This window comes from Brachycentrus maculatus, unplaced genomic scaffold, assembly GCF_059751285.1.
Source record: "Brachycentrus maculatus isolate JH-2025_06_01 unplaced genomic scaffold, ASM5975128v1 h1tg000211l, whole genome shotgun sequence".
NCBI lineage: Eukaryota > Metazoa > Arthropoda > Insecta > Trichoptera > Brachycentridae > Brachycentrus > Brachycentrus maculatus.
Window position 1 is genome coordinate 812746 of NW_028280962.1, and position 26585 is coordinate 839330.

Below are 26585 nucleotides of genomic sequence, written 5' to 3' on the forward strand. Positions count from 1 at the left end.
ATAAACTCAAAAGTGGTCTTATACAAGTGGTTTATTATTACAAATTTGTAATGTCTGCCTTACTTACTCAACTCAACCATAGATGGTGCCAAGAACTCACAAGTGAAAAAAGGTGCCAATTAAATTACGGTAATACGGCTTACGAGCTCTCATAGGCTGGTTTGGGTGATGATTCTAAACCCGTGCCATATTGCACGGGTTAACACCATTCTACCCATGATTGACAACTACACAACTTAAATTTATAACTATTACACTTGTTTTACATGTGAGTTCACTGGAGCCATCTATGGTGGGATGACGAAAGTTTTTATTTAGCAGAGACCCTTTAGATGCAAGATCGGAACCCTGGATTATTTTTGCATACTGGGAAACGTCTGAAATATATGATTTTCTATTTTGTATACAGCCAAATAAAAGGGTCTCTGCTAAATAAAAGTCTTCCTCATCTAATTAAACTCACATGATTGACTCATACGCATAGTGTCATGAGATTAATGATATATATGGGTAGTGTTTTTACACTTTTCTTTGCCTTTGCAAAGGGGTATATCTGTAAAAAATTTAATTTTCTAAGTTTGTTCCACAAAATATCTAAAATAGTGTATTCTACAATCTGGCAAAAGGATATAGCTGTAGTTGCAATACTTATTTAGTTTTATTAAGATGTCGCTCATTCCTTTCAAGAACGTCATAAATCAAAAAAATTGATTTTTCAGGAGAACGTTTTCAAACTTTAAAAATAAAACACAATGTATTAAAAATAAATATCAAGCCACTTATTGAACTTTTTACTGTGCAACTCATATTTTTAGGTAAAACCTGAAGGTTTTTTCTCCATTTGAAAAATATTCAATAACTTTAAAAAAATAATTAAACAACACCTTTTCATCAAAATGCAAAAACAACGCTTTCTGCCCTGTAGCGGGTAAATATTAAGTTAAAAACATGCCGCTTTCACCGGGATATAATACATTCTCTGGGCATTCCGAAAACATGCACAACTGAAATTTGTCGATTTTTGAATTATGACGTTCTTGAAAGGAGTGAGCGATGTGTACATTTAAAAATACATAAAAAAAAGAGTGGAAAAGTGGATAAGGATATTGAGAGAAGAGTGAATGCAGGGAATAGAATAAATGGTGCTTTTAACAGAGTGATTGGGAATAAGAATATGTCCATGGAAGCCAAGCTAGCGGTTCACAACGGCGTGCTAGTACCGACACTAATGTATGGAAGCGAAACATGGAACTGGCAAATGAAGGATGAAAGCAGAGTGAACGCTGTTGAAATGCGCTCCCTCAGACGAATGTGTGGAAAATCATTGTATGACAGAATTTAAAATGACGATATAAGAAAGGAATGTAAGGCTGAACGAGGAATAATTGAAAAGATTAGGAAGAGTTCTATGCGGTGGTATGGACATGTGGAGCGAATGGATAGCGAGAGAACGACTAAGAAAATATATGTGGCGAATGTGAGAGGGAAAACAGAACGTGGACGACCGAAAAAGACTTGGCACAATCAGATCAATCAGAACCTTAAATCTGGTGGTGTCAAAAGTCTGCGTAATCGGAGGGCATGTATGACTACATGTATGGATGTGAAGGAGGCGAGGAGTGTATGTCAGGACAGAAGAGTGTGGCGTTCCATCCTCTCTGCCTACCCCTGTTGATTTAATTTCACAAGTTTGTTTTTGCTCTCCTGTAAAATTTGGTCTGAGACAGATGTACCCCTTTGCCTTTACACTACCGATATATATATATATAGGAGTTTCAAAATGTAACCAGTGTGGTGGTCAATCATGGGTAGAATGGAGACTTCCATATTCTTCATCATCTATGTCGAGATGTTTAAAATGTTCTACATCCCTCTTATAACTCAGACTTCATCTACATATGTTGCGATGACAATATAAATAACTCCTGTAAGTGGACGATTCCAGATTTGGGAGCAAGGATTTGGAAACAATCAAAATATTGTGAAAGAACAGGAATGTGAGGAATGTCTAAGGATGTTAGACGATCACGGGGTAGGGAATGTCGAAAAATTTGATTATACTGTTTCTGGTTATGAAAATAAAACCTGAATATCGTGGTTATACTGGCAAAAAACGTTACCTCTAAAATCCCTGTTTGAATAATCCCTCTCATTTAAAGCTTTTCTTCTTCAAACCCTTATCCGCTCCCTATGGTGCATAAGGCACTGCATTATATAAACGCAGTGTTATCTTGATCATTTAACACACAAAGGAAAGGTGATCAGCCCTCCACTTCAGGTACCAGTCGAGGGTAATAATTAATAAATATAACAGTGAAAATATCACTTATATTTATTTGACCCACCCCTTGGGAATCGAACCCGGGACCTCCAATTCGGTAATCGAGCGTGTTGACCTTTATACTACGGAGGCGGACAGCCTTTTACCTTGAGTAAAATACCCACTATTAAACTTAAAGTTGAATTTACTTTTAAAACCACATAAATATGATATTTTAAACTACTTAGTGTATTTTGCCAGTTTATAGAATGTTGAAAACTTTATTATATGCATCATAAAGTCAAAATTGCATATTTTGGAGTTAACGTTTTTTGCGAGTACACTTATGATGTTTACATATGTGGAGAGCTAGTCCTTGGCGTCATACTTAAAATCTTCTTCCAGCATGTGCCAGTCTATGTGAGAGAAGTAGGAATGTGACTTGATTTCGTTTATACCATCCGGACCGCCTCCCAGCCTTTCTTGGGGATCGAAACACAAGAGCTGCAAAGAGAAAACAACATAAGATTAAATAAAGGCGCCGTGGCGTAGTTGGGTAGACGCTTGACTGCAAATCTAGGTATCGCGGGTTCGATTCCCGCCAATTGCTAAATAAATTAAAGAAAGATTAATTTTCAATTGGTCTGGAGATGTGTTTTTGACATTTAGCTTCCCCATCCTTACTATCCTACCTGCAGACAAGACTTTGCGAGTTGCGAGAGAACATATAACATATGGATAATATATCGCTCACTCCTTTCAAGAACGTCATAAATCAAAAAACTTGATTTTTCAGGAGAACGTTTTTAAAGTTGAAAAATATAAAACAATGTATTAAAAATAAATATGAAGCCACTTACTGATGCCACTTACCCACACTTTTTACTATGCAACAGATCTTTTTAGGTAAAACCTGAAGGTTTTTTCTCCATTTGAAAAATATTTATTATATTTATAAAAATAAAATAAACAATAAAACCTTTTCATCAAAATGCAAAAATAACATTTTCTGCCCTGTAGCGGGTAAATATTATGTTTAAAATATGCCTCTTTTGCTGGGATATAATAAATTTTTCGGGCATTCCGAAAACATGCCCAACTGAAAATTGGCAATTTTTGATTTATGACGTTCTTGAAAGGAGTGAGCGAAATGTCAATAAATAAATGATAATAATTGTCCTGCCCATTGCCATTTGAGTTTTGCCACGCGATCCATGATATCCACCGTTCTTGGTACAGTGGAACCTCTCATAACGAGCATAATTCGTTCCAGAATCTTATTCGTTAAGCGAACCATTTTTTTGTTTTGGCTGGCACGGAAGTCCCGGCTCACAAGTGCCCTTCCTCTATAACTCATTGTGTCGCACAAACAGCGTCTGTCCAACACACCGCTAGACTGTTTATAGGTGTGGATGTGACTTCTCCGCTCCGTCGCTCTCGGGGTCGTAAATCCCGAAAGTTATGAGCTGTAGGTCCGTGTAGTCGATTCGTAGTCCAGTGGGTGTAGCGATGGTCAAGTCCCAGAAGATTCCGAAATCGAAGTAGTGGCGCAAGGTCGGTGAGGATCAAAGTAAAACGCAGAGCTCGGTGTGAGTGGAATGCTTTATTCATAAAATGGCACAGATATTTATTTGTTCATAACCAGCGCGGTCCGTCGAAATCGACCGAGCGACAGAAATCGTCTCCCCTTACCCTAACCTGCGCCAGGCCGGCCGCTCGCAACGTAAATAACACGTGATAACGTAAATACGGTCATAAAAACGCCGCGCGCGCTGCGCCTAGCGCATTCGGGAATTGATTGCCGTTGCGAGAGGATGTTGGTGCGCTCGCCCGATTTCCCCGCTCATAACGTAAATAACGTCTTACGCACCACGTATAAGACGCCACGCGCGCCGCGCCTAGCGCATTCTATATTTGATTGCCGTTGCGAGAGGATGTCGGTGCGCTCGGTCGATTTCCCTATGACATGTTTACATATATTTAATTTAATCCATAAATATGGTCCATTTTAGGGCTGTGTGCTCAGCTGGTCCGTTACACTCATTATGCAAAATGTCACTCGTTAAGGGAGAAACTTTTTCACATTTTTTTGGTAGTTATACAAATTACTCGTTGTGAGAGGTTCCACTGTATCTTCATTTCTTACTTTATCCATCAGACTTAAACCAAGCACGGATCTTTCCATGGATCACTGTGCACACTCAAGCTTCTCTGCATTTCTCTTCGTCAGAGCCATAGTCCCTAGTGCACATATCACTCACCCCTTTCAACAACGTCATATATCAAAAATCGACAATTTTCAGTTGTGCATGCTTTCAGAATGCCCAGAAAATGTACTATATCCCAGCAAAAGCGGCATACTTTAAACTTTGTGAAACACTATGCAACTCCATAAGCTCTCCTGTGGGCAGCCCTTGACTGTTCTTTCACAAATTCTTCAATGTCTTTGTTATCCACGTCGTCTTCTGTAGTTTATGCCTTTACACATCGCTCACTCCTTTCAAGAACGTCATATATCAAAAATCGACAATTTTCAGTTGTGCATGCTTTCAGAATGCCCAGAAAAAGTACTATATCCTAGCAAAAGCGGCATATTTTTTAACTTAATATTTACCCGTTACGGGGTAGAAAGTGTTGTTTTTGCATTTTCAAGAAAAGGTATTGTTTTATTATTTTTTTAAATATACTTAATATTTTTCAAATGGAGAAAAAACCTTCAGGTTTTACCTACAGAGATCTGTTGCACAGTAAAAAGTTCAATAAGTGGCTTGATTTTTAATACATTTTATTATATTCTTAAACTTTAAAAACGATTTCCTGAAAATCAAGTTTTTTTTATATATGACGTTGTTGAAAGGAGTGAGCGATATGTTCACAGGCAGTATGTAGGATTTGTACACTTTTCTTTTTAGAGAGGTTGGAATCTTTTTATTTTGTAGAATTCAATTAGTAATATCATAACTCTGTACTATGTACAGTAGCGAGCAGGCAAATTTTTGGATGTATCATCTTTAAAAAAAAACTATGTAACAAGAAACTATCTAGAAATGAAAACAAAACAAAATATTATGTAAAAAAAAACTGATAATTTCTGACTGAAAAATTTGACTGTATAATAATGAAGTCGTCATATAAAATATAAAGTTACCTGAGAGAGAAGTGACTCAGCATCTTTCGGAAGATCCTTGGGCATATTGAGGATAGTGTGAGAATTAAATCCTGAAGGATGCAATGCAGACAGCGGCTGAAAAACAAAAACAAAAAAACATATCAACACTGTTTACCGGTGCGTTTCAAATATACCAGACCTTGGGACTAGCCATTTTGCATAACGATAACAATAAATCATGTTCTTCTTCTTCGTGAGTCATGTCTGGTACCCTCTAATTACTTGAGAGTAATTGTCCTTGTCTCGGGCAGCTCTAAACAGCGCCTCGATGGTCCTGATCCCCGTCCAATCTCGTATATTCCGGAGCCAGGAGATCTGTCTTCTGTCCACACCTCGTGGACCCTCCATTAGTACAATAGAATAGAATGCTACACTACTTTGAAATGTCTGCAAAAAAAATTCGCCTCTTTCGCATTCATGCATCCCCTTCCGGTAGTGTAAAGGCAAAGGGGTATATCTGTCTCAGACCAAATTTTACAGGAGAGCAAAAACAAACTTGTGAAATTAAATAAGTCATTTGTTTTATGTATTTTTATATGTACATATCTTAATTAAACTAAATAAGTATTGCAACTACAGCTATATCCTTTTGCCAGATTGTGGAATACACTATTTTAGACATTTTGTGGAACAAATTTACAAAATAAAAAAATTGACAGATATACCCCTTTGCCTTTACACTACCGATATATATCATTAATCTCATGACACTATGCGTGTAAGTTCAATCATGTGAGTTTAATTAGATGAGGAAGGCTTTTATTTAGCAGACACCCTTTTATTTGGCTGTATACAAAATAGAAAATCATATATTTCAGATATTTCCCAGTATGCAAAAATAATCCAGGGTTCCGATCTTGCATAGATCTAAAGGGTCTCTGCTAAATAAAAACTTTAGTCATCCCACCATAGATGGCTCCAGTGAACTCAAATGTAGAACATGTGTAATAGTTATATATTTAAGTAGTGTAGTTGTCAATCATGGGTAGAATGGTGTTAACCCGTGCAATATGGCACGGGTTTAAAATCCTCACCCAAACCAGCCTGTGAGAACTTGTAAGCCATTACACTACCGATACATACCCGCCGATTATTCTGACTAAGTATTTGACATACATGATCATGCCAAGTTTGTTGTCGGTCTTTCTCTGCTCCTTTTTCCATTCAACTCATGTACTACATTCCCTCATAAAATCGTTTGGCCGCACATTGCTCACTCATTTGTTTCACATGTCCAAACCATCTCAATACACCTTTCTAAATTTGCATTTTATTTGACATCTCAATATAGATGAAGAAGAATTTGGATATCTAAGCATTTACAGGGCTTACTATTGTCGTAAGCAAGCACACATGCAACATTTACCAATACTTGTGTATCAGCACGTGTGTAAAGTGATCACTTAACCAAGCCAATATGATGGTCATAAGCCTGTAAATGCCCAGACTTTCATATTCTTCTTCATCCATGTTGAGATGTTAAACAAAAAAAAATGTAAAAAATAACTCTTAAGCGGAGATAATCCAGGTTTGTGAACTGGTATTTCTTCTTCTTCTTCTTCTAACCCTTATTCGCATCCAAAGATGCATAGGGCACTGCATCGTAGAGATGCAGTGTTATCTTGATCGTTAATTGCATGAAGGCAAGGTGATCAGCCCTGCGCTTCTTGTACCAGTCCAGGGTGATATTAAATAAATATGATAGTGAGAATAGGCCATATTTATTTTTAAATATATCAGCTTTCAATCCGTATTATTCTTTGTGAGTCTTTGTAAATGTGTGTGTGTGTGTGTTTTTGTGTATGTGTATGTCTTTATGTGCGTGTGTGTTTGTATAGGGGTGCGTGTTTGTGTAGGGGTGCGTGTGTGTGTTCAATAGTGCAATCAATAGTAATGATTTACAACATATTGAGTGTGTCCAAATACTTGTTCACAAAATCTGGATTATCTCCAATTACAGGAGTTATTTTCATATTATTTTTATCTCATCAAAGATGAAGAAGAATATGGAAGAATTTACATCTCACTGATAGATGTCTCTAGTGAAGTTTTAGTGATTTAAGAACAAGGTTTCTAAATTGGGTCATATATATCTAGAACTTCCAAGAATTTGAGTAGTGTGGTTGTCAATAATGGGTAGAATTGGTGAACGTTACACGTGCGTAAAGTGATCACTTAAACTAGCCTATGACGGTCGTCGGCCCCGTAAATGCCCAGACTCCCATATTCTTCTTTGTCTTTGACGAGATGTCAAAAAATAATATAAAAACATTCGATGTCCAGCATCCCTGACCAAAAGTCACCGACCGCCACTGGGCACAACCCTCAGTAATGAGGAGTAAGAAGAAGAAGAAAAATTATTTGTCCAATTGTCTGGGTTTGAATTGGATATTGACGAATCTTGCTTAACCGATGTTGAATCAAATAATGGACTATAAGTAAAATTTATTTGGTTGTTAGTTATAAACTTACTTCACTCTCGGGATTATTCAGGTAGTTTGCGTAGATCTTCTCTGCATAAGACAAGTAGTTGTTTGTTTTGTCTTTGACAAATTGTTTTGTTGTCTAATTATGTGTGTGTATGTGTAGGGATGCGTGTGTAGGGGTGCGTGAGTGTGTATGATCAATAGTAATGATGATCGGGCTTATAAAACAAGCTACGAAGAACAGACCCCTACCATCCCCTCCATGAGCTCGTAGAGTATGGCCCCGTAGCTCCAGAAGTCGGCGCGCCGCTCGTCGCCGTCGGGCGGCGGCAGCGGGAAGGCCTGCAGCTCGGGGGCCACGTAGCCGCAGCCGAGCCGGCCCTCGTGCAGCAGCGGCACCAGCGCCTGCCGGGACGCCCGCCCCACGCGGTAGGACAGCATTAGGTGGCCCCGCTCGCCCAGGAGGAGGTTGTCCGGGCAGAGGTTCCTGGGGACCGGAGGACCGGCGAGGATGAGCAAATGAGGAGATGAAAAATACAATGAATAAATAAAAACCTATCAGCGGAAGCTAAACTAGCAGTGCACAACAGAGTCCTGGTTCCGACTCTAATGAATGGAAGTGAAACATGGACTTGGCAAGAGAAGGATAAAAGTAGACTGAATGCAGTCGAAATGCGATCTCTCAGAAGAATGTGTGACAAAACGATATATGATAGATGTACGAATAGTGAAATAAGGAAGGAATGCAAAGCTGAGATAAGCATCATCGATAAAATTAAGAAAGGCGTGTTGAGATTGTTTGGACATGTAGAACGAATGAGTGAGGAAAGAACGGTAAAACAAATTTATGAGGCGAATGTAAGTGGAAAAAAGAGCAGAGGAAGACCGAGAAAAACATGGCACGATCAGGTATGCCAAATACTTGAAAGTGGTCAGGTTAGGAGTCGTAACAATCGGCGGGTATGTATGAGGAGATGCACGAACGTGGAAGAGGCGAAGAATGTTTGCAAAGACAGAGTGGTGTGGCGTTCTATTCTCTCTGCCTACCCCTGTGGGGAAGCGGCGTGATGGCTAGTTAGTCAGTTAGTTAGTTAGTTTTTAAAAATACAGTGGAAATTGAAGAAGGGGTAATTGTCCTTGTCTTGGGCAGCTCCAAACAGCACCTCAACAGTTCTAATTCTTGTCCAATCTCATATATTCCGGAGCCAGGAGATCTACCTTCTACCCACACCTCATCGACTCTCTGTCAGGTTCAATAGAATAGATGCCTCTTCCGCATTCACGCATCACCTCATATATTCACTCATTCAAACCCTTATCCGCACCCCAATGGTGCATAGGGCACTGCGTCATATAAACGCCGTGTTATCTTGATCGTTAACACACGAAGGAAAGGTGATCAGCCCTCGGCTTCAGGTACCAGTCCAGGGTAATATTGAATAAATATTATAACCTCTTATAATGAGCATAATTCGTTCCAGCATCGTACTCGTTCAACGAAACATTTTTTGCCATAGAAATCAATGTAAAATATGATAATGCGTTCCATGCAGAAAGAATACTAAAAGTTTTTTATTAACATTTAATCAAATAAAATTACTTATAAATTATCGTAAATAAAAATATGAAATTTATATTTATCGCTCACTCCTTTCAACAATGTCATGTATGAAAAATCGTCAATTTTCAGTTGTGCATATTTTCGGAATGCCCAGAAAATGTACTACATCCCAGCAAAAGCGGTATATTTTTAACTTAATATTTACCCGCTACAGGGCAGAAAGTGTTGTTTTTGCATTTTGAAGAAAATGTATTGTTTAATTATTTTTTTAAATATACTAAATATTTTTAAAATGGAGAAAAAACCTTCAGGTTTTACCTAAAGAGATCTGTTGCACAGTAAAAAGTTCAGTAAGTGGCTTGATATTTATTTTTAATACATTGTATTATATTTTTAAACTTTAAAAACGATCTCCTGAAAATCAAGTTTTTTGATATATGAGGTTATTGAAAGGAGTGAGCGATATGTCATAAAAAAGGGACTTACCCTTTCTCTGTAACTCTTTATGCAAAATATCGCGCATTAAGGGAGCAAATTTTTCAAATTTTTTTGTTCGTTATGAGGGGTTCATCACAATGCCGCTTGAACAGCCATCTGTGGTTGTATTTAAACACTAAAACCACACTTCTTTGTGGGAGAGAGTCCCTATGGACACAGTGTCGTGTTGTGACTTGAGAGCATACAAAATAACTTGGCCGAATACTTGTGAAGGTGTATTACCTGCAAATAACACCGCACTGGTGGAGATGGTCTATGGCAATGAGTAGCTCCGCTGCCCAGTTGCACAGAGATTTGGGCGGTAAGGCACTTCTATTAGATAAAACCTGCAATATAAATATTCTTCATCTATGTTAAGATATCAAAACGTAAAAAAGTGGAAAAAAACAAATTTGTGAATAAGGATTACAAAGCGCACTCAAGCGCAAGTATTTTATTATGTATTTTAGTACGTAGTATTTTACGCAAAATGACCCTATATAAATTATCGAAAAATATTATTTTATCATATGAAAAGATAACTGTAATTCTTTAATGCGTCTGGAATAATATTGAATTATCAGACAGGTATTTTATTTATTTCATTAATTGATTCGGCAGTCACTTTGTGGTAAAATCTATCCATTTTTAATTAATCTTTTACTTAGTAAATACCACTTTTTCTTAAAATCTACTGTGACACGTGTTTTGATGCATTCCGCATCATTTTCAAAATGTTATTTCAAAGTGGTATTTACTAAGTAAAACATTAATTAAAAATTTTATTTATTGTTTCCGCATTCACTTTGTCGTAAGATACGATGAAATCGTAAAAGAAAAACACTTGTTTTATATTTAGATCTGAAGATGGAAGCATAGCTTTCGAAACTAGTCGTCATAATAAAATAAAAAGTGGTAAAAAAACAAGTGTTATTCTTTTACAATTAAAGTAGGTCATTTAGAAGAATCTTACGTTAAACTTAGAGCTGTCATCTTCTACGATAATTTGTTCCAATTTCTCCTGCAGTCCATCAAACGCTCTCTCCACTTCCGACGCTATCAGACCTAACTTATCACATCGCGTCGTATTTTCACCACCCCTAACTCCTTCATTCCTTAAATCATCATTCACCCCGTTTTTTCCCCCAGTTTCTTTGAACCTCCCGCTCAGGGCGTCATCAACGTCTAACAACAGTCTTTGGGAATTTATCACAATATCCTGGACAGACAAATTGGCATCGTTGCCGGATTCCTCTGCTCCAGACTTCAGTCGGCTTTCGGACAGGTTCTTGTTATATTCTATCCTTTCGATCGTCCCCAGACAAGTCCCGGAATTGTCTCTGGACGCCTTTCTGGAGTTCTTCTGCAGTTCTTCCGGGTCTATGAATACGTTTTCCAGGTTGACCTCTCTCGCGGGAGTGTCTGGAACAGTCCTGACGTAATTTTTGATGTAGTCGAATAGTTTTCCGCCAGACGCGTACTGCAGCACGAGGAATAAGAGGTTGGGTGTTTCGATGTAAGCGATGAGTTTGACCATGTAGGGTATTTCCACGGGCAGGATTGGCAGCTTGTTGTCAACGTTCGGCTTTACGAAGTAGTCTTCGTCGGCAACTTGATTGCAGGTCTTTTGAATTACCTGGAATAAAAATAAATTCAAAGATATGCTCTTATAAAAGGTCTTAAAATAAGTAAGTTAATTATTTTTTGACATCACATACATAAAGAAGAATATGGAAGTCTGGGTATTTACAAGGCATATGACCTGTCATCTTCTTCTTTTTCTTCTAACCCTTATCCGCATCCAATGGTGTATAGGGTACTGCATCATATTGACGCAGTGTTATCTTGATTGTTACTTACATGAAGGCAAGGTGATCACTCCTGCGCTTCAGGGACCAGTCGCTCAGTCAGTGTAAAATTGCTAATATTTATTTTCATCCCCACCTGGGAATCGAACCTGGAACCTCTAGCATGGTAGCTAAAAATGCTAACCATTACACCACAGAGGCGGAAAAAATATTTTATTTTATTTTCTCGTAGGCTCTTAATTTTTTTTTTACAATTTACTGTGAATTTCTTTAAGAACGAATGAGATCAGAGTGATTCATGTTCCCAGTACCCTCAATGATATGAACAAAACCAAGGTGTGTGTTTGATTGGAAGGGGCATACCTTCATTGCATAGCACTGCTGCGTTTCGGAACACAGTACCAGCATCACTTGGCCTCCGATTATACCCAGCACCCTGTACTTCCCGAGGTCTTCGTAAGGTCTGCACATGGAGCTGGCGTCGCAGTGCCTCACGGCTGCCTTCGGCCTCTGTAAACTCGAAGAGTGGGCCATGGAATCCAGACAAAACTGGAAAATAAATGGCATATTAACCCATTGGCTACCAAAAATCGATACATCGGCTTTCGGTACTCAATTTAACACATTTCGGACGGGTATTTTTTACGCCTATGAACCGCTGGTGACGGGATTTGATCATTTTGCACATATAGTTAAGACCTAAACCAAGGGTGGCCAATTCGCGGAGCAAATCACACATTTTTCCTTCAGTGTACACAAAACCACCAAAAGAACATTCCATCGTGCGTATCATATCCCATATATGGGAGTATTTCACTATCTTGATAATTTCAAGACCCATAATGGTGTCAAGTAGTAAAGACGTTGGACTAAAGAAGAGAACAATAACAGAAGAACTGATTTTACGGCCCGGTAGGGAATTTCATTTCTAAGATATGGCCCGGCTACTGAAAATGTTGGCCACCCATGACCTAAACAAAGAGATTGATATGTAAAATTTATATAAAAACATTGGAAAATTCCTTCTTTTCTGCCTATGAAATGAGGCCGGCGCAGAAGGTAAGAATACCCTTCCCGTCCTTAAGCATCAATTCACCCAACGGGTAGAAATACTTTTAGCGTCTGAAGTGCGTTAAGTGATTTTTTACAGTATATGTATTTTGAATATTATGTCTGAGACATATTTAAGTAATTTCTCAAAATTTTCACAAAATATTTTAGTTACAATTGAAAAAGTCGAGGTTTTAGTAGCTTAGTAAATAAAATTATACATAAATACAAAATATAAAAATAAAAACACATTAAATTGGCATTGGCTTTGAGCTATTTTTTTTTGTACTTGTTTTAACCCTTTGGTTACCAAAATCCAATATATATCGGCTTTCGTTACTCTAGCGAGAAATACCGTATCGTGAGATGTAACGTCATGATTTATAAAAGTATCATTTTGGACAGTTAGATTCCTTCAGGGTTGTGTAAAAAAAGTCAATTCATGCTATATTTTTTTTTTCTCTACAAAATGTCGGAATAGACAGATCTCCAGGATCTATAGAAAGATGAAGAAGAATAAGAAAACAAACTATTCTGAGAATCTCAACTTAAAAACAGAATCAACACATATTATTAGCGAAACTAATGGCATATTGAATATCATATTTTTTGTGTACATATTAAAATTTGTATTGTGATTCAATTGTCTTCTTTCTCTCTTTCAAAATTTTATTTTTGTACAAATGCTGACCGTAACAATTTCATTTTAATCTACATTTGACCTGATGATGAAATGATTATTCCGAAACCGGCAGTCACAAAGTACTGTTCTTTAACTCTTACCACTCTGTAAGCCAGACATTCTGGCCCGAATGATTCTAGTAGGCAGCTCCGTGGGCCACAATGTCTGGCCCGGCACAGGTATAACTTTAATTACTGATTTCTCTATCACCCAAGTATATTCTACCAAAAAATATTTCAGATAAATACAGTTAATCTTAGTTAACATGGTCATACGAATTGCCAGACAGAGTGCCCCAAAATTAGGGAACAGAATATTTATTTTAATTGTAGAAAAACGTCACATTTTTTTGATCAGAGTAGCTGATCAGTTATTTTATTTATTATTTATTTGTTCGGGAATAGTACAGCTTTACATTTAAAAAAGTATATAATAAACAAAAGTTACATTAACAATAATAAACATTACATTACATTAACTAAAATAGTTACATTAATAAAAATAAAGCCAATTAAAAAATTCCACATTTATGTTATAATAATAGTAATAATATTAATAAAACCCTTATCCGCACCCCAATGGTGCATAGGGCACTGCGTCATATAAACGCAGTGTTATCTTGATCGTTTACACATGAAGGAAAGGTGATCAGCCCTCCGCTTCAAGTACCAGTCCAGGGTAATATTGAATAAATATTAGTGAAAAAATCACTCATATTTATTCTTACCCCCCCTGGGAATCGAACCCGGGTCCATTACACTACGGAGGCGGACATATAATAACTGTTAAAAACATTAAGAGATAAAAAAAGGGTATGGTATAAAAAATAGATTTTTCAGGAAGGAGAAGGAAAGGAGAGGAATTAATGAGAGAAAAAATAGTCAGAGTAGAAAAGGTTAAAGTGGTATTACACAAAGTGAACGATGAACGATAAGGAGAGTGTTTTATTGAATATGGATTTATTAATTTGGGATTTTTCTAGCGTAACTTATAAACTTACTTCACTCTCGGGATTATTCAGGTGGTTTGCGTAGATCTTCTCTGCATAAGACAAGTACTTGTTTGTTTTGTCTTTGACAAATTGTTTTCTAAACTCATTTGTGTCATCTGAAAGAGAATGCAAATACAATTCAGTTAAGCCATAATTATCAATACTTTTTTTAATCCCTTAGTCTTTTAACCGCGTTAACTTTGTTCCTAAGAGACGCCCGTGCACTGCGGTATTTCGCCGTTTTTTAGGTTACTTTTATTTGATTTCAGTCCATATAACAATGGTTCCTTGGGACAAATCTCCAATGGGGAATGGTGTCCTACCCAAAGCTCCGATTAAGGAGAGATATTATTTTCGGTTTTTCGGATGTCTTAGGTAAAGTATTATTATTTATTAACCTTTTAACCGCGTTAACTTTGTTCCTAAGAGACACCCGTACGCTACGGTATTTTGCCGTTTTTTAAATGATTACTTTTATCATGGATTTAGTTAAGAAACGATTTATTTTCCTAAACAAAAACGTTCAATGGGATTCATTGTGCCTTTTTGGTACTCTATGATACACGTGTGTCACATTATTCTTGAAATATATTGTAATATAAACAAATAAGATCGTAACATAAATAAATCAAAGCACGCATCGTGTGTCACTCTTACCCACTGGCATGATTATGGCGCGGACTAATTACCGCCCGTAAGAAAAATCAGGGATCTGTTCTTTTATTTATCCTTGTGATGTTACAAATTAATAGTCAGATATTTCAACAGATGTCATAAGGCCAAAGATTGACGTATTATTTTATCCAAAGTTCCACACCATGAAAAAATCCCTCCAAGTTGAACTGAGGTTCGAAACTTGGAGCAAAGTAAAAACACATTCGCTTATGTCAGCCGCGTATGGGGCATGTTTTGTGAAAACACATACGGTTATGCGAGCCGCGTGGATCCGGTTAGACCTTAGACCATGGGTCGGCAACCTTTTGTTGTAAAAGGGCCAAATATTTTTCATGGGGATCAGTGCGGGCCGCACTTGCAGTAGGTATTTATACAATATTTATGTACAAATATTTTAGTTTTAAAAATAAAACGCTAAGTGTATATTTTAACGACATTTATTGTATTTAATAAAATCAATGAGATTCCCTTCGCTCCCTTTCTCGCTTCCTTTCACTCGATTGTGTATAATATTGTCCGTCATGTGCGTTGCGGCGAGAATCTCGCGGGCCGCACCAAGATGACTCACGGGCCGCATGCGGCCCGCGGGCCGCAGGTTGCCGACCCATGCCTTAGACTAAAGCATTTCTAGATACCAACCACTATTACGGTTTCAACGTATGGGGCCCATACAAACAATAATATGACTGTAACATCAAAACTTGACGTGATACAAGCTTGTCACAATATGGACTTTGAATAACAACGATTAACTTAGTCCAAATCAATCATCAAATTTCAGTTAGAAAATCATTGTTTGGCAGTGTTATTAAAATTTAGAATGCTATGTAAAAATCGACAGAGAATAAATACGCAGTGATGTGCACAGAGCTTTAAATCGTGTGGTCGTGGAAAGGAATTGGGCAGAGTTCTTGGTTATGTTTTGAGCATTGGATTCAGTATACGGTTCAATGTGCGAAGCATGTTCGGAACTTGGCTTAGGGATAATCCACGACTATAACTCTAGGCCTTGCACACTCTTTACTCCAACACAGGATACACTAATACACCACACCACACCACACCACACCACACCACACCACACCACACCACACCACACGCCACATCAGGCAAACACATTTTATTTTGAGCTCAATAGTATTTTCACTCTTTCTTGTTGTTGAAGGTGTTCATGAAAGGTGAAGAAGAATATGGAAATCTGGGCATTTACGGGGCTGACGACCGTCATAGGCTGGTTTAAGTGATCACCTTACACACGTGTAACATTCACCAATTCCACCCATTATTGACAGCCACACTACTCAAATTCTTGGAAGTTCTGTATATATGAACCAATTTAGAAACCTTGTTCTTGAATCACTAGAACTTCACTGGAGACATCTATTGGTGAGATGTAAAGAAGCTTTTTACTAAGCAGAAACTCTTATATTAGTATGTGAGGTCCGAATTCTGGATTATAATCACACACATGAGAAATGCCAGAAAATACCATTTTCATTTATATATATTGTTATAAATATTATATATTGTTGTATAAAATGTGAAATCAGTGATTGGCCTCATTATCGGCTCCTTATACTGTATATTTATATTATTTTTGTTAATGGCTGTTGATTTCCAATAAATAAATAAAATAAAACCAGGTTTGGCAGCAGGGTTGGGTAAGGATAAGGCACAGTAGGCACTGGTCGTGTTTCTATATGCAAAGCGAGTAATCCAGGGTAGACACTGCTTTGTTGCCTATATAGAATGCATGCCCCTGGCTAACAGAATTAATTATAAAAAAAAAACTAACTAACTAACTAACCATCACGCCGCTTCCCCGCAGGGGTAGGCAGAGAGAATAGAGCGCCACACCACTCTGTCCTTGCAAACATTCTTTGCCTCTTCCACGTTCATGCATCTCCTCATACATACCTGCCGATTGTTACGACTCCTAACCTGACCACTTTCAAGTATTTGGCATACCTGATCGTGCCATGTTCTCGGTCTTCCTCTGCTTCTTTTCCTACTAACATTCGCCTCATAAATTTGTTTTACCGTTCTTTCGTCAATCATTCGTTCCACATGTCCAAACCATCTCAACACACTTTTCTTAATTTTATCGATAATGCTTATCTCAGCTTTGCATTCCTTCCTTATTTCACTATTCGCACATCTATCATACATCGTTTTGCTGCACATTCTTCTGAGAGATCGCATTTCGACTGCATTCAGTCTACTTTCATCCTTCTTTTGCCAACTCCATGTTTCACTTCCATACATTAGAGTTGGAACCAGGACTCCGTTGTGCACTGCCAGTTTAGCTTCCGCTGATAGGTTTTTATTTGCTATAACTGATTTCAGTGCACCGTTCACTTTGTTCCCAGCATTCACTCTCCTTTCTATATCTTTATCAATCTTTCCATCCCTAGAAAACATACTACCCAAATACACGAAATCATCTAGCTGTTCCAAAATCTCTCCGTTTACCAATATTTCACATTCAGACCTGCATTCTTCTCTTTTAAAAACCATAATCTTGGATTTGCTAACATTCATCCATAAGTCATTTTCCTTGCACACATTATACACTTTTGTCACCAACGCCTGCAGGTCTTCTCTGCTATCGGCAAGAAGAACAGCATCGTCAGCATACAAAAGGCAACAGACAGTCAAATTATTCATTCTAGCTCCAAAATTTAAATCTTTCAGTTATAGTTATCAGTTAAGTCTTTCAATTATAAAACAAATGTCATTGAATCAAAATTTTCACACAAACAAATTTTATAATTAGAAAAAAAGGTTATAAATGCTATTTAGTTACACACTTGAAAACACTTTGCAGAAATTATTTAAAACAATGATCCGTTACGAAAAAAACATTCTGTAAGCAAACTAGAAGCCTGTTAATCTACTATATTTTAGTTCAGCATATGTATATGTAATTTATATAAAAGCATTGTTACTGTATTAAGCTTATCACGGTGAACTGAATACAACCGCAGGTGTACTTGTATGTTATCACGGCTGTTATCTTTGAGTGTGCGTTCGTGGAAAACAAGTGTTGCCGCAAATATAAAATACTGTAGGCAGTTCTTAAATGTGATGAAATATATTTAATTAAATTAAATGCTGACTTGACATATCGATATAAAAAAATGTTACATTTTAATAAAATAATAAATGGTGTCAAATCAAAATTGCCGATTCAAATAGTATTCAACGTGACAACAATGAGAAATGAGTTTAAAACATTTTAGTTGTGTCCAAATCCTTGTTTTCAAACCTGGGTTTCTTCAATCGGGAGTTATTTTACATTTTTGACATCTCAACATAGATGAAGAAGAATACGGAAGTTTGGGTGCTTACAGGATCTAGTGAACTCACAGTGTCATGAGATTAATGATACATGCAGGGGTTCCAGAAATTTGAGTCGTGTGGTTGTCAATCATGGGTAGAATGCTGAACGCTGCATGTGTGAAAAGTGATCACTTAATCAGCCTACGACAGGCCCTGTTAATACCCAGATTTCCATATTTTTCTTCACTATCTTCTTCTTACTCTAAGACTTATCCGCACCCAATGGTGCATAGGGCACAATATCATATTGACGCAGTATTAACTTGAATGTTATTTACACAAAGGCAAGTTGATTACTCCTGCGCTTCAGGGACCAGTCCCAGGGTAATATTAAATAAATATTTGAATGTAAAATCACTAATATTTATTTTCATCCTCCCCTGGGATTCGAACCCGGGACCTTCAGCACGGTAGCTAAACAGGCTAATCATTACACTATGAAGGCAGACAAATTTTCATTTATAAAGTATATTTTTTTCTATAATTCCTCAGTAATAAAACATGCAAGAAATTAAAAATATGTAGCAAACAAAATTCAACATACTTTGAGCTCCGATCAGCATCTTCTCGATTCCGGCTTTATAAAAATCAAACGCCTTCTGGTAGTCTCCTCTCGCCTCGTGCCTCGCGCCCAGGCTTAGCAGATACCCGGCCTCAAACACGTAACTCTCCGCCTTGAGATCCGGCGACGAGGCAAACATGCTGTCCACAGACATGTCCATCCGGCTCGAAGATCTGTTCATGCTGACACACGAGTCAACATGGTCTTTGGATCCGTTAATATGCCCATTAGCGTGACCGGATTCCACAACACTCCGGGATTCATTCGTAGTAGACGCATCATCGTTCGGGACTTCACGCTGACTCTCCAGGAAATTCGCGACGCTCCGAGTAAGCGAAACAGACAGATCATCGACAATATTGTTGGCTTTGTCTCGGACGTCTTCGTTATTAGAATTGCTGTTTAAATTCACGGAATTCGAAATTGAATCCAGAAAACTCAAGCTATCGAGGGAAGAATCAGTGCTGATTTGCGAGATATCCATGTTCGATTTGGAGTCAAACGTAATGAGATCAGGCAGATTGGTTTTGTTGGTGTTTGTCAGCAGATCTGCGATGCTGTTTTCACGGCTGGTTTTTGCGGTGTTGGGGGGCGATAGAGTGTCGGCTCGCAATGGATCGTGAAGCATCAGAATGTCGGCCATGTTTTCCACTGTTCCGGTTGATTCCATACCCGGTAATGAAAGGCTGGGGCGGTTTGAGACAGATGGTATGACTGAGTGAACAGAAGTGTTTCTATGGTGTGAAGAGTCTAGGCTTTCCATAGTTGAAACTGAAATTAAATTAAATTTAAAGTAAAATTATTTACAGAGCTTAGGAATCAAGATAGAATAAGAGTCCCATTAAAAAAACTAAAATTGCATTCTGTATAAGGGTTCAAAAATGCGATCCCTCAGACGAATGTGTGGCAAAACAATGTTTGATAGATGTTCAAATGATGAAATAAGGAAAGAATGCAAGGCTGAGATAAGCATTATTGATAAAATTAAGAAAGGTGTGTTGAGATGGTTTGTACATGTGGAATGTATGAGTGAGGAAAAAACGGTTAAACAAATTTATGAGGCGAATGTAGTTGGAAAAAGGAGCAGAGGAAGACTTAGCACAATCAAGTATGTCAAATGCTTGAAAGTGGCCGGGTCAGGAGTCGTAATAATCTTCGGGTATGTATGAGGAGATGCATGAATGTGGAAGAGGCGAAGAATGTTTGCAAAGACAGAGTGGTGTGGCATTCGATTCTCTCTGCCCTCCCCTGCGGAGAAGCGGCGTGATGGTTAGTTAGTTAGTTAGTTTAAAAATGTATGATGCGATGCCTGAATGTATGAAGAATGAAAAGAGTCTGAGAGAATTTGAAATAAAATGTCCTTATACTGTAAGAAGATGTAAATATATATGATGTTAATTAAGTGTTAATAATAGTTAACTAATAGGTATTAAATGTAATATAAGCTAACTTAAGAAATAAAAAAATCAAAGATTTTTTTTTTTTTTTAAATAAAATAATTTGTGTTTTTTTTTATTTACACAAATATTTATTTGAAACAGGTATGAAATTGTGGTACAGTGGGTTCGAACCGCGAAACTCTGACTTAAGAGTCCGTGACATTAACCACAACCCGACACAGTTAGAGTATCTCCACACCACGTCTTTGCAAACCTTCGTCACCTGGACAAGGTTGCCAATCATCGAAAACATCCACCAAAATTCAACCATAACTAGATTATACACAAGGCATAGACAAATAGTTTTTTTTTTATTTTATTTTATTATTATTGACTATTTAAAATTAAAAAAATTGACAAGTTAAAAAATTAAGATCAAATAGTCAATAATAAAATAAAAATAAAAAATCATGGCACCTTGCAACGGTCCAGAGCAGCCGTGTACTAAGCTTTGTAAATAGGTTTCTGCGGAGAATTTTAGGCGTGCGGTGGTTTGACTTTGTGAGGAATGAAGAGATAAGGCTTAGGACGCACCAAATCTTGGTCACAACTGTTGTCAAGAAAAGACGATTCAGTTGGCTTGGCCATGTACTCCGCATGCCCCCTGAGAGCCTTATCAAGCTTGCCTCTTTTACAAGGCATCAGGTTCGCGCCGCCCAGGACGACCACTGCTGACAATTCGTCGGCAGTTCTCGTCAGAAATTCGGGACGCGGATCTAACTTGGGAGGATGTGAGGGAGCTGGCAGTCGACGGAAAAGCCTGGAGGCAGTTTGTGGACTCCATACCCTTCACCTAGGGAGCGGATATGGTTTAATTAAAATTAATTTGATCTTACCGCTGGGGGACTCCACAGTGGACAGAGAATCATCTTCGGAACTTTGATATTCGAGTGGTCCAATCACTTCAACGGGAAGAAGCAACGAAGATCTAATAGCTTCTATATTGCTGGATGCATTGCTATCCACTTCTCCGCTGTCATCCGCATGCGAAGACTGACAAAAAATACATTATTAGTGGATGACAACATGTCATTAATATTATGAATTAACATCTGGCGTGTTGATTTATATAGGGTGAATTATTATGACCTTTTTTTTTTTTTAATTCTAAATAAGTCCAAAAATTTTAATTAACACATTTCAGACGGGCATTATGTACATTTGGTTAAGACCTTAACAAAGAGATTGGTATATAATATTCATATAAAAACATTGGATAATTACTTCTTTTCTGACTTTGAAATGAGGCCGGCGCAGAAAGCAAAAATACCCTTCCCGTCCTTAAGCATCACTCTACCCAAAGGCTAGAAATACCTTTCCCTTCCGAAGTGTGTAAACCATGGTGTCTTTATTATTATAACTAAGAGCAGATTTTGGCAAATACTTTTTAAAGATAATATCTTTCAAATTTCCATTCTAAGGGCCCAATTGTTGATGATGTGTTAAAGCATTTCGATCGGTATAGCGCGAATGATGCGAGTAATGTTGGCTTTCAATGCCTCAATTGAAGCTGGACTATTCGCAAAGACTTTAGACTTTACGTATCCCCAAAAAAAAAGTCTAGCGGTGTCACACGTCAGTCTCCGCCCGTCTCTTTATTATGTTTTGTATATTGTAAGCATTAACTTTGTGGATCATATTGATATATTGTTTTTACAAAATGATACGTCTCTTTATTCTCCGCTCGTTTCTTCAACTCAGCGTACCCGCTACAACGCATATTGAAGATTATTTGGTCCATGTAAGTTAAGTGGGTTGTCCTCTGTAATTTGTGCCTTTGCACATGCCTCCCGAAATCGTAAGAAGCGGGCCTGGGTGCCTTATATTATGACCTACCCATTTGCTTAGTAACCCTCTAGGCTTCCCAGCCTTGTTTTTTTCTTCTTTATATTTTGTATTACCATGTTAGTATTCGGCTCAACACAGGCCATGCCTAAAGAGCCGTAATACGTATAATAAATGTATATTTGAAATGAATGTGTATATTGAATGTATCTATGTATTATGAAAATAAAATAAATAAATAAATAAAATAAAATAAAAAATACTAAATTCATTTGCATTATACAAACATGACATAAATTGAAATACAAAAAAAATTTAATAAAATATAAATACAAAAAAAAGATCCCACAAAGACATGGCCTGTGTGTGGGTATACAATATAATTTGGGTCATAGTAAAGGACGCTGGCAAGAATACAATAGGTATTATACATAAGTAGAACTAGAATAATAGTGTTAATATAAAATACAAAATACTTGAGTATCAGAAAACAAAAATACATATATATTTTTTTAAATAGTATTAAAAACTTAAAAACATAAAAAATATGAAAAAGCATGCAAGTTAGCAAGCATGTACTACATGAGTGATACGCTAAATCATTTTCACGATAATATTTTCCCCAATTCATTAACAGTGAAGCGCCCTTGAGGTATTTTTTTTACGAAAATGGCGCTATATAAGTTATCCAAATTTATTATTATTTTTTAATGTCCACAAGAAAAAGGAGCTTAAATCTGTCTCTTCAATAAATAATCTAAGCAATATTTTAAATCTACACAAACTTAGGTAATTAACATCTAACAGATGGTCTTTGTGGAATAAATAGTTTTTGTGTTTGATACCTCGTTGTTCCCTACATGTTCCGACCAATGAATCCCTTCAAGATGATTAAGACAAATAAATGAGCTATGTGACAAATCTTGATTGACAACATTTTAAGTGTGTCCTAATACTTGTTCACAAAATCTGGATTATCTCCAAGTACAGGAGTTATTTTCTTATTATTTTTTGACATCTCATCAAAGAAAAAGAAGAATATGGAAGTCTGCGCATTTACGGGGCTGACGACCGTCAAAGGCTGGTTTAAGTGATCACTTTACGCACGTGTAACATTCACCAATTCTACCCATTATTGACAACCACACTACTCAAATTCTTGGAAGTTCTATATATATGAACCAATTTAGAAACCTTGTTCTTGAATCACAAGAACTTCACTAGAGACATCTATTGGTGAGACGTAAAGAAGCTTTTTACTAAGCAGAAACTCTTGACGTGTGTAAAGTGATCACTTAAACCAGCCTATGACGGTCGTCAGCCCCGTAAATGCCCAGACTTCCATATTCTTCTTCATCGATTGTTTTTAGGGATGTTTTAGGGATCATTTATCATTAACTATTTACATTCACATTCATTTTTAAGTCATACAAACTGAATATGCTATAAATCCTTGTACATTATATGCAAGGAGAATTTCCTGATTTATTCCTGATGCCTGAGGCGAATACTGGGTATAAAGTGGTATGACTTCGTCAGGAATGACGGTGTGAGGAGAAGAACTCAACAGCCCCTCATACTGGAAGTCCTGAAGAGGAGAAGGTGGACATGGTTGGGACATGTCCTCAGAATGCCACCTGAGGGCATCAACCCCTCGTGTCTCTTCTTCCAACCCCGAGGATTCCGGCGCCCCGGAAGGCCGCTGACGACCATTCACCGACTATACTCAGCGGAACTTCGAGACGCCGGACTGACCTGGGAGGAAGCCAAGGAGATGGCGCGTGACAGAGTGACTTGGAGACGACTCGTGTTGGCCATATGCTCCACCTAGGGAGCGAACATGGGAAGAAGAAGAAGAAGAATTTCCTAAGGCAGCTAGTAAATATATCTTTTTTTAAAAGACTAATGAATCCCCAACATGCGCTTGTAGCTCGACAAACGTCTCCAGCCGGTTCCGTTCTGCTTGCTATCTGTCCTTGATTTGATAGTCCACTTTACTTTTTTTTTTTTTTTTTAAACCCTTATCCGCACCCCAATGATGCATAGGGCACTGCGTCATATAAACGCAGTGTTATCTTGATCGTTTACACATGAAGGAAAGGTGATCAGCCCTCCGCTTCAGGTACCAGTCCAGGGTAATAATATTGAATAAATATTACAGTGAAAAAATCACTTATATTTATTTTACCCCCCTTGGGAATCGAACCCGGGACCTCCAGAACGGTAGCCGAGCGTGCTGATCATTACACTACGGAGGCGGACACTTTACTTTCACAGCTTTAAAAGAAATATGAAAAGAAATTACTGTCAATAATTACAGTCCATATTACCTGGAAGAACTTGACAAACTCGGTGCTTGTAAATAGCGGCGGATGCAGCGCTATGAACTCCAGCAGCGCCTGAGTGCACTTCTTCCTGTCTTCGATGGCCTCGGGGTCGAACCTCCGGAAGTAGCCCCACTTGGTGTAGCCGGGGCAAGTCCCCTTGAGGTACAGGTCCTGGTGCATCTTCTTCATGTTCCGCTGCAGCTTCTGCAGCTCGCTGTACCGCTTCCAGACGGTCACCACGGTGACGGCTTCCGGAGAAGCCAGAGGAAAGAGCTGGAAATAATATATTCCATAGACTTGGCGTTAATCACTTCTGTGGTCAACCTCTTGGAAAAAAGTGAGTCAAAAAAAGCCACCCTTTTCTCACTATTACGAAATACTTGATTTATCAGGAGATCGTTTTTTAAGTTTAAAAATATAATGAAATGTATCAAAAATAAATATCAAGCCACTTATTGAACTTTTTACTGTGCAACAGATCTCTTTAGGTAAAACCTGAAGGTTTTTTCTCCATTTGAAAAATATTTAGTATATTTTAAAAAAATACTTAAACAATATTTTTTCTTAAAAATACAAAAACACCACTTTCTGCCCTGTAGCGGGTAAATATTAAGTTAAAAATATGCCGCTTTTGCTGGGATATAGTACATTTTCTGGGCATTCCGAAAACATGCACAACTAAAAATTGACGATTTTTGATATTTGACGTTGTTGAAAGGAGTCCGCGATATGTCCCAACCAATAGTGAATGAACTGACATTAAAATATGTTTATTTCTTAGTAAATAAGTTGTGATTTCTATGTAAATAAGAGGAGGAAAAGGGCGTTTGTGCACCACACGGAATTTTACCGTCCGAAACTTCAGTTAGCGTGATGGAACGATGATTGGCTTGGATTGGCTTGTGCTTTAGTCCATCTTTCTTCGGATCGGTGCTCTTGATCGGTGCGCGAACACGTTGCGCATAAATTCGATCATGCTAAACTGTTGTAGTCGCTTTTATTTTTCAAAACCGGACTGCCGGACAGTAAAATTCCGTATGGTGCACAAGCTCACAAAGGCTAAAAGTATATGAAAAATTATATGAAACAATCCCATTATTACTAATTCACTATTATTAGTAATTCACAAATACAAGACTAACAAACTTTTAGCGGTAATATTTTTTTTTTTTTTTTAAATTAAATAAAAGGGAAATATTTGTGTTCTTTATTATTTACAAATATACTTAAATTTCATACCATTTCTGTGAGCCTAAGCGGCTCATTATTAGAAATATATATCAAATTGTGGTAGAGTGGGTTCGAACCGAAAAACTTTGACTCTACAGTCCGCGACACTAACCACGGGATCACCCGGCACAAATATTCGTCAAAAAATACGTGGTACCAGAGAAAACAATGTGGGAAAGAACGAAATTGCGTATTTAGTTCCAAAAACCATGGAATTATTTCCTTACATGAATAAAAAACAGGGTGAGCTACAAATATGGTGAAAAGAAATGAACTGAAAAATCAAATAAAAACATGTGCGTTGCGTGAATCTCCTTCCTCTTTGCAAAATAACACATGTGGTTATCAGAGGCAACTGTTTATATAAAATACTCACGTATGATGTTATTTTATAAATGGTGAATCCATTTTTATGTTTGGAGGTTGCATCCGTTGTAAAACGCCGCACCCATTTATCGTTACTATCGTGCATTTTTACGATGTTTCTTCGTCACTTTGATGACACATAATATACCCTTAAACCGCTCTAAATATAAATTGTGACAGACATTATAAAACCGACGCCAAATCTTATTTATTTTATCGCAAAAATCCGTCAACACAATAAACTGACGTTTATCTGTTTTTGCTTTTGCTTCTGTCAAATATTTAAACAGCTATCAGTTTAGTGTTATGTAGCCATATACACCTCTATGTAAAGTACCTACCTACATTTTCTTGCATGGATATAAAACTTTCTGTACAAGTTCAAATGAAAGTTATTTATTTTTAGTCAAAAATAGCGTAATTTTTAAATGGATT

The 26585-nt window shown here is 37.5% G+C and overlaps 1 protein-coding gene across 3 annotated transcripts; it reads right to left on the reverse strand.

Moving 5' to 3' along the window:
• Window positions 1–2345: 2345 nt before the first annotated feature.
• On the reverse strand, window positions 2346–26423 carry LOC148307082 (ribosomal protein S6 kinase-like 1). 3 transcript variants are annotated; one of them, XM_088263986.1, is made up of 11 exons: window positions 26161–26423; window positions 24558–24827; window positions 21279–21435; window positions 18986–19774; window positions 14434–14540; window positions 12065–12250; window positions 10867–11529; window positions 10137–10240; window positions 8108–8342; window positions 5409–5504; window positions 2346–2764 (listed from the first exon to the last, which is right to left on the reverse strand). In XM_088263986.1, exons 1-11 carry the CDS (start codon window positions 26254–26256, stop codon window positions 2630–2632), a joined length of 2838 nt encoding a protein of 945 aa, XP_088120112.1. In that variant the 5' UTR covers window positions 26257–26423; the 3' UTR covers window positions 2346–2629. The 3 variants fall into 3 exon arrangements, with proteins under 3 accessions (XP_088120112.1, XP_088120111.1, XP_088120113.1); XM_088263985.1 differs by having other exon boundaries at window positions 2517–2764; window positions 8102–8342; XM_088263987.1 differs by lacking the exon at window positions 2346–2764 and adding an exon at window positions 5181–5301.
• Between the last annotated feature and the right edge of the window lie 162 nt (window positions 26424–26585).

Bases quoted from the DNA above. Each gene is read 5' to 3' on its own strand.
- LOC148307082 (XM_088263985.1), bottom strand. From the start codon at position 26,256: ATGCACGATAGTAACGATAAATGGGTGCGGCGTTTTACAACGGATGCA. The intron at 12,251-14,433 runs GTAAGTTTATAA...TTTATTTTCCAG, and splicing joins TGAATAATCCCGAGAGTGAA to TTTTGTCTGGATTCCATGGC. The intron at 8,343-10,136 runs GTAATACACCTT...TCCGGTCCCCAG, and splicing joins CAGTGCGGTGTTATTTGCAG to GAACCTCTGCCCGGACAACC.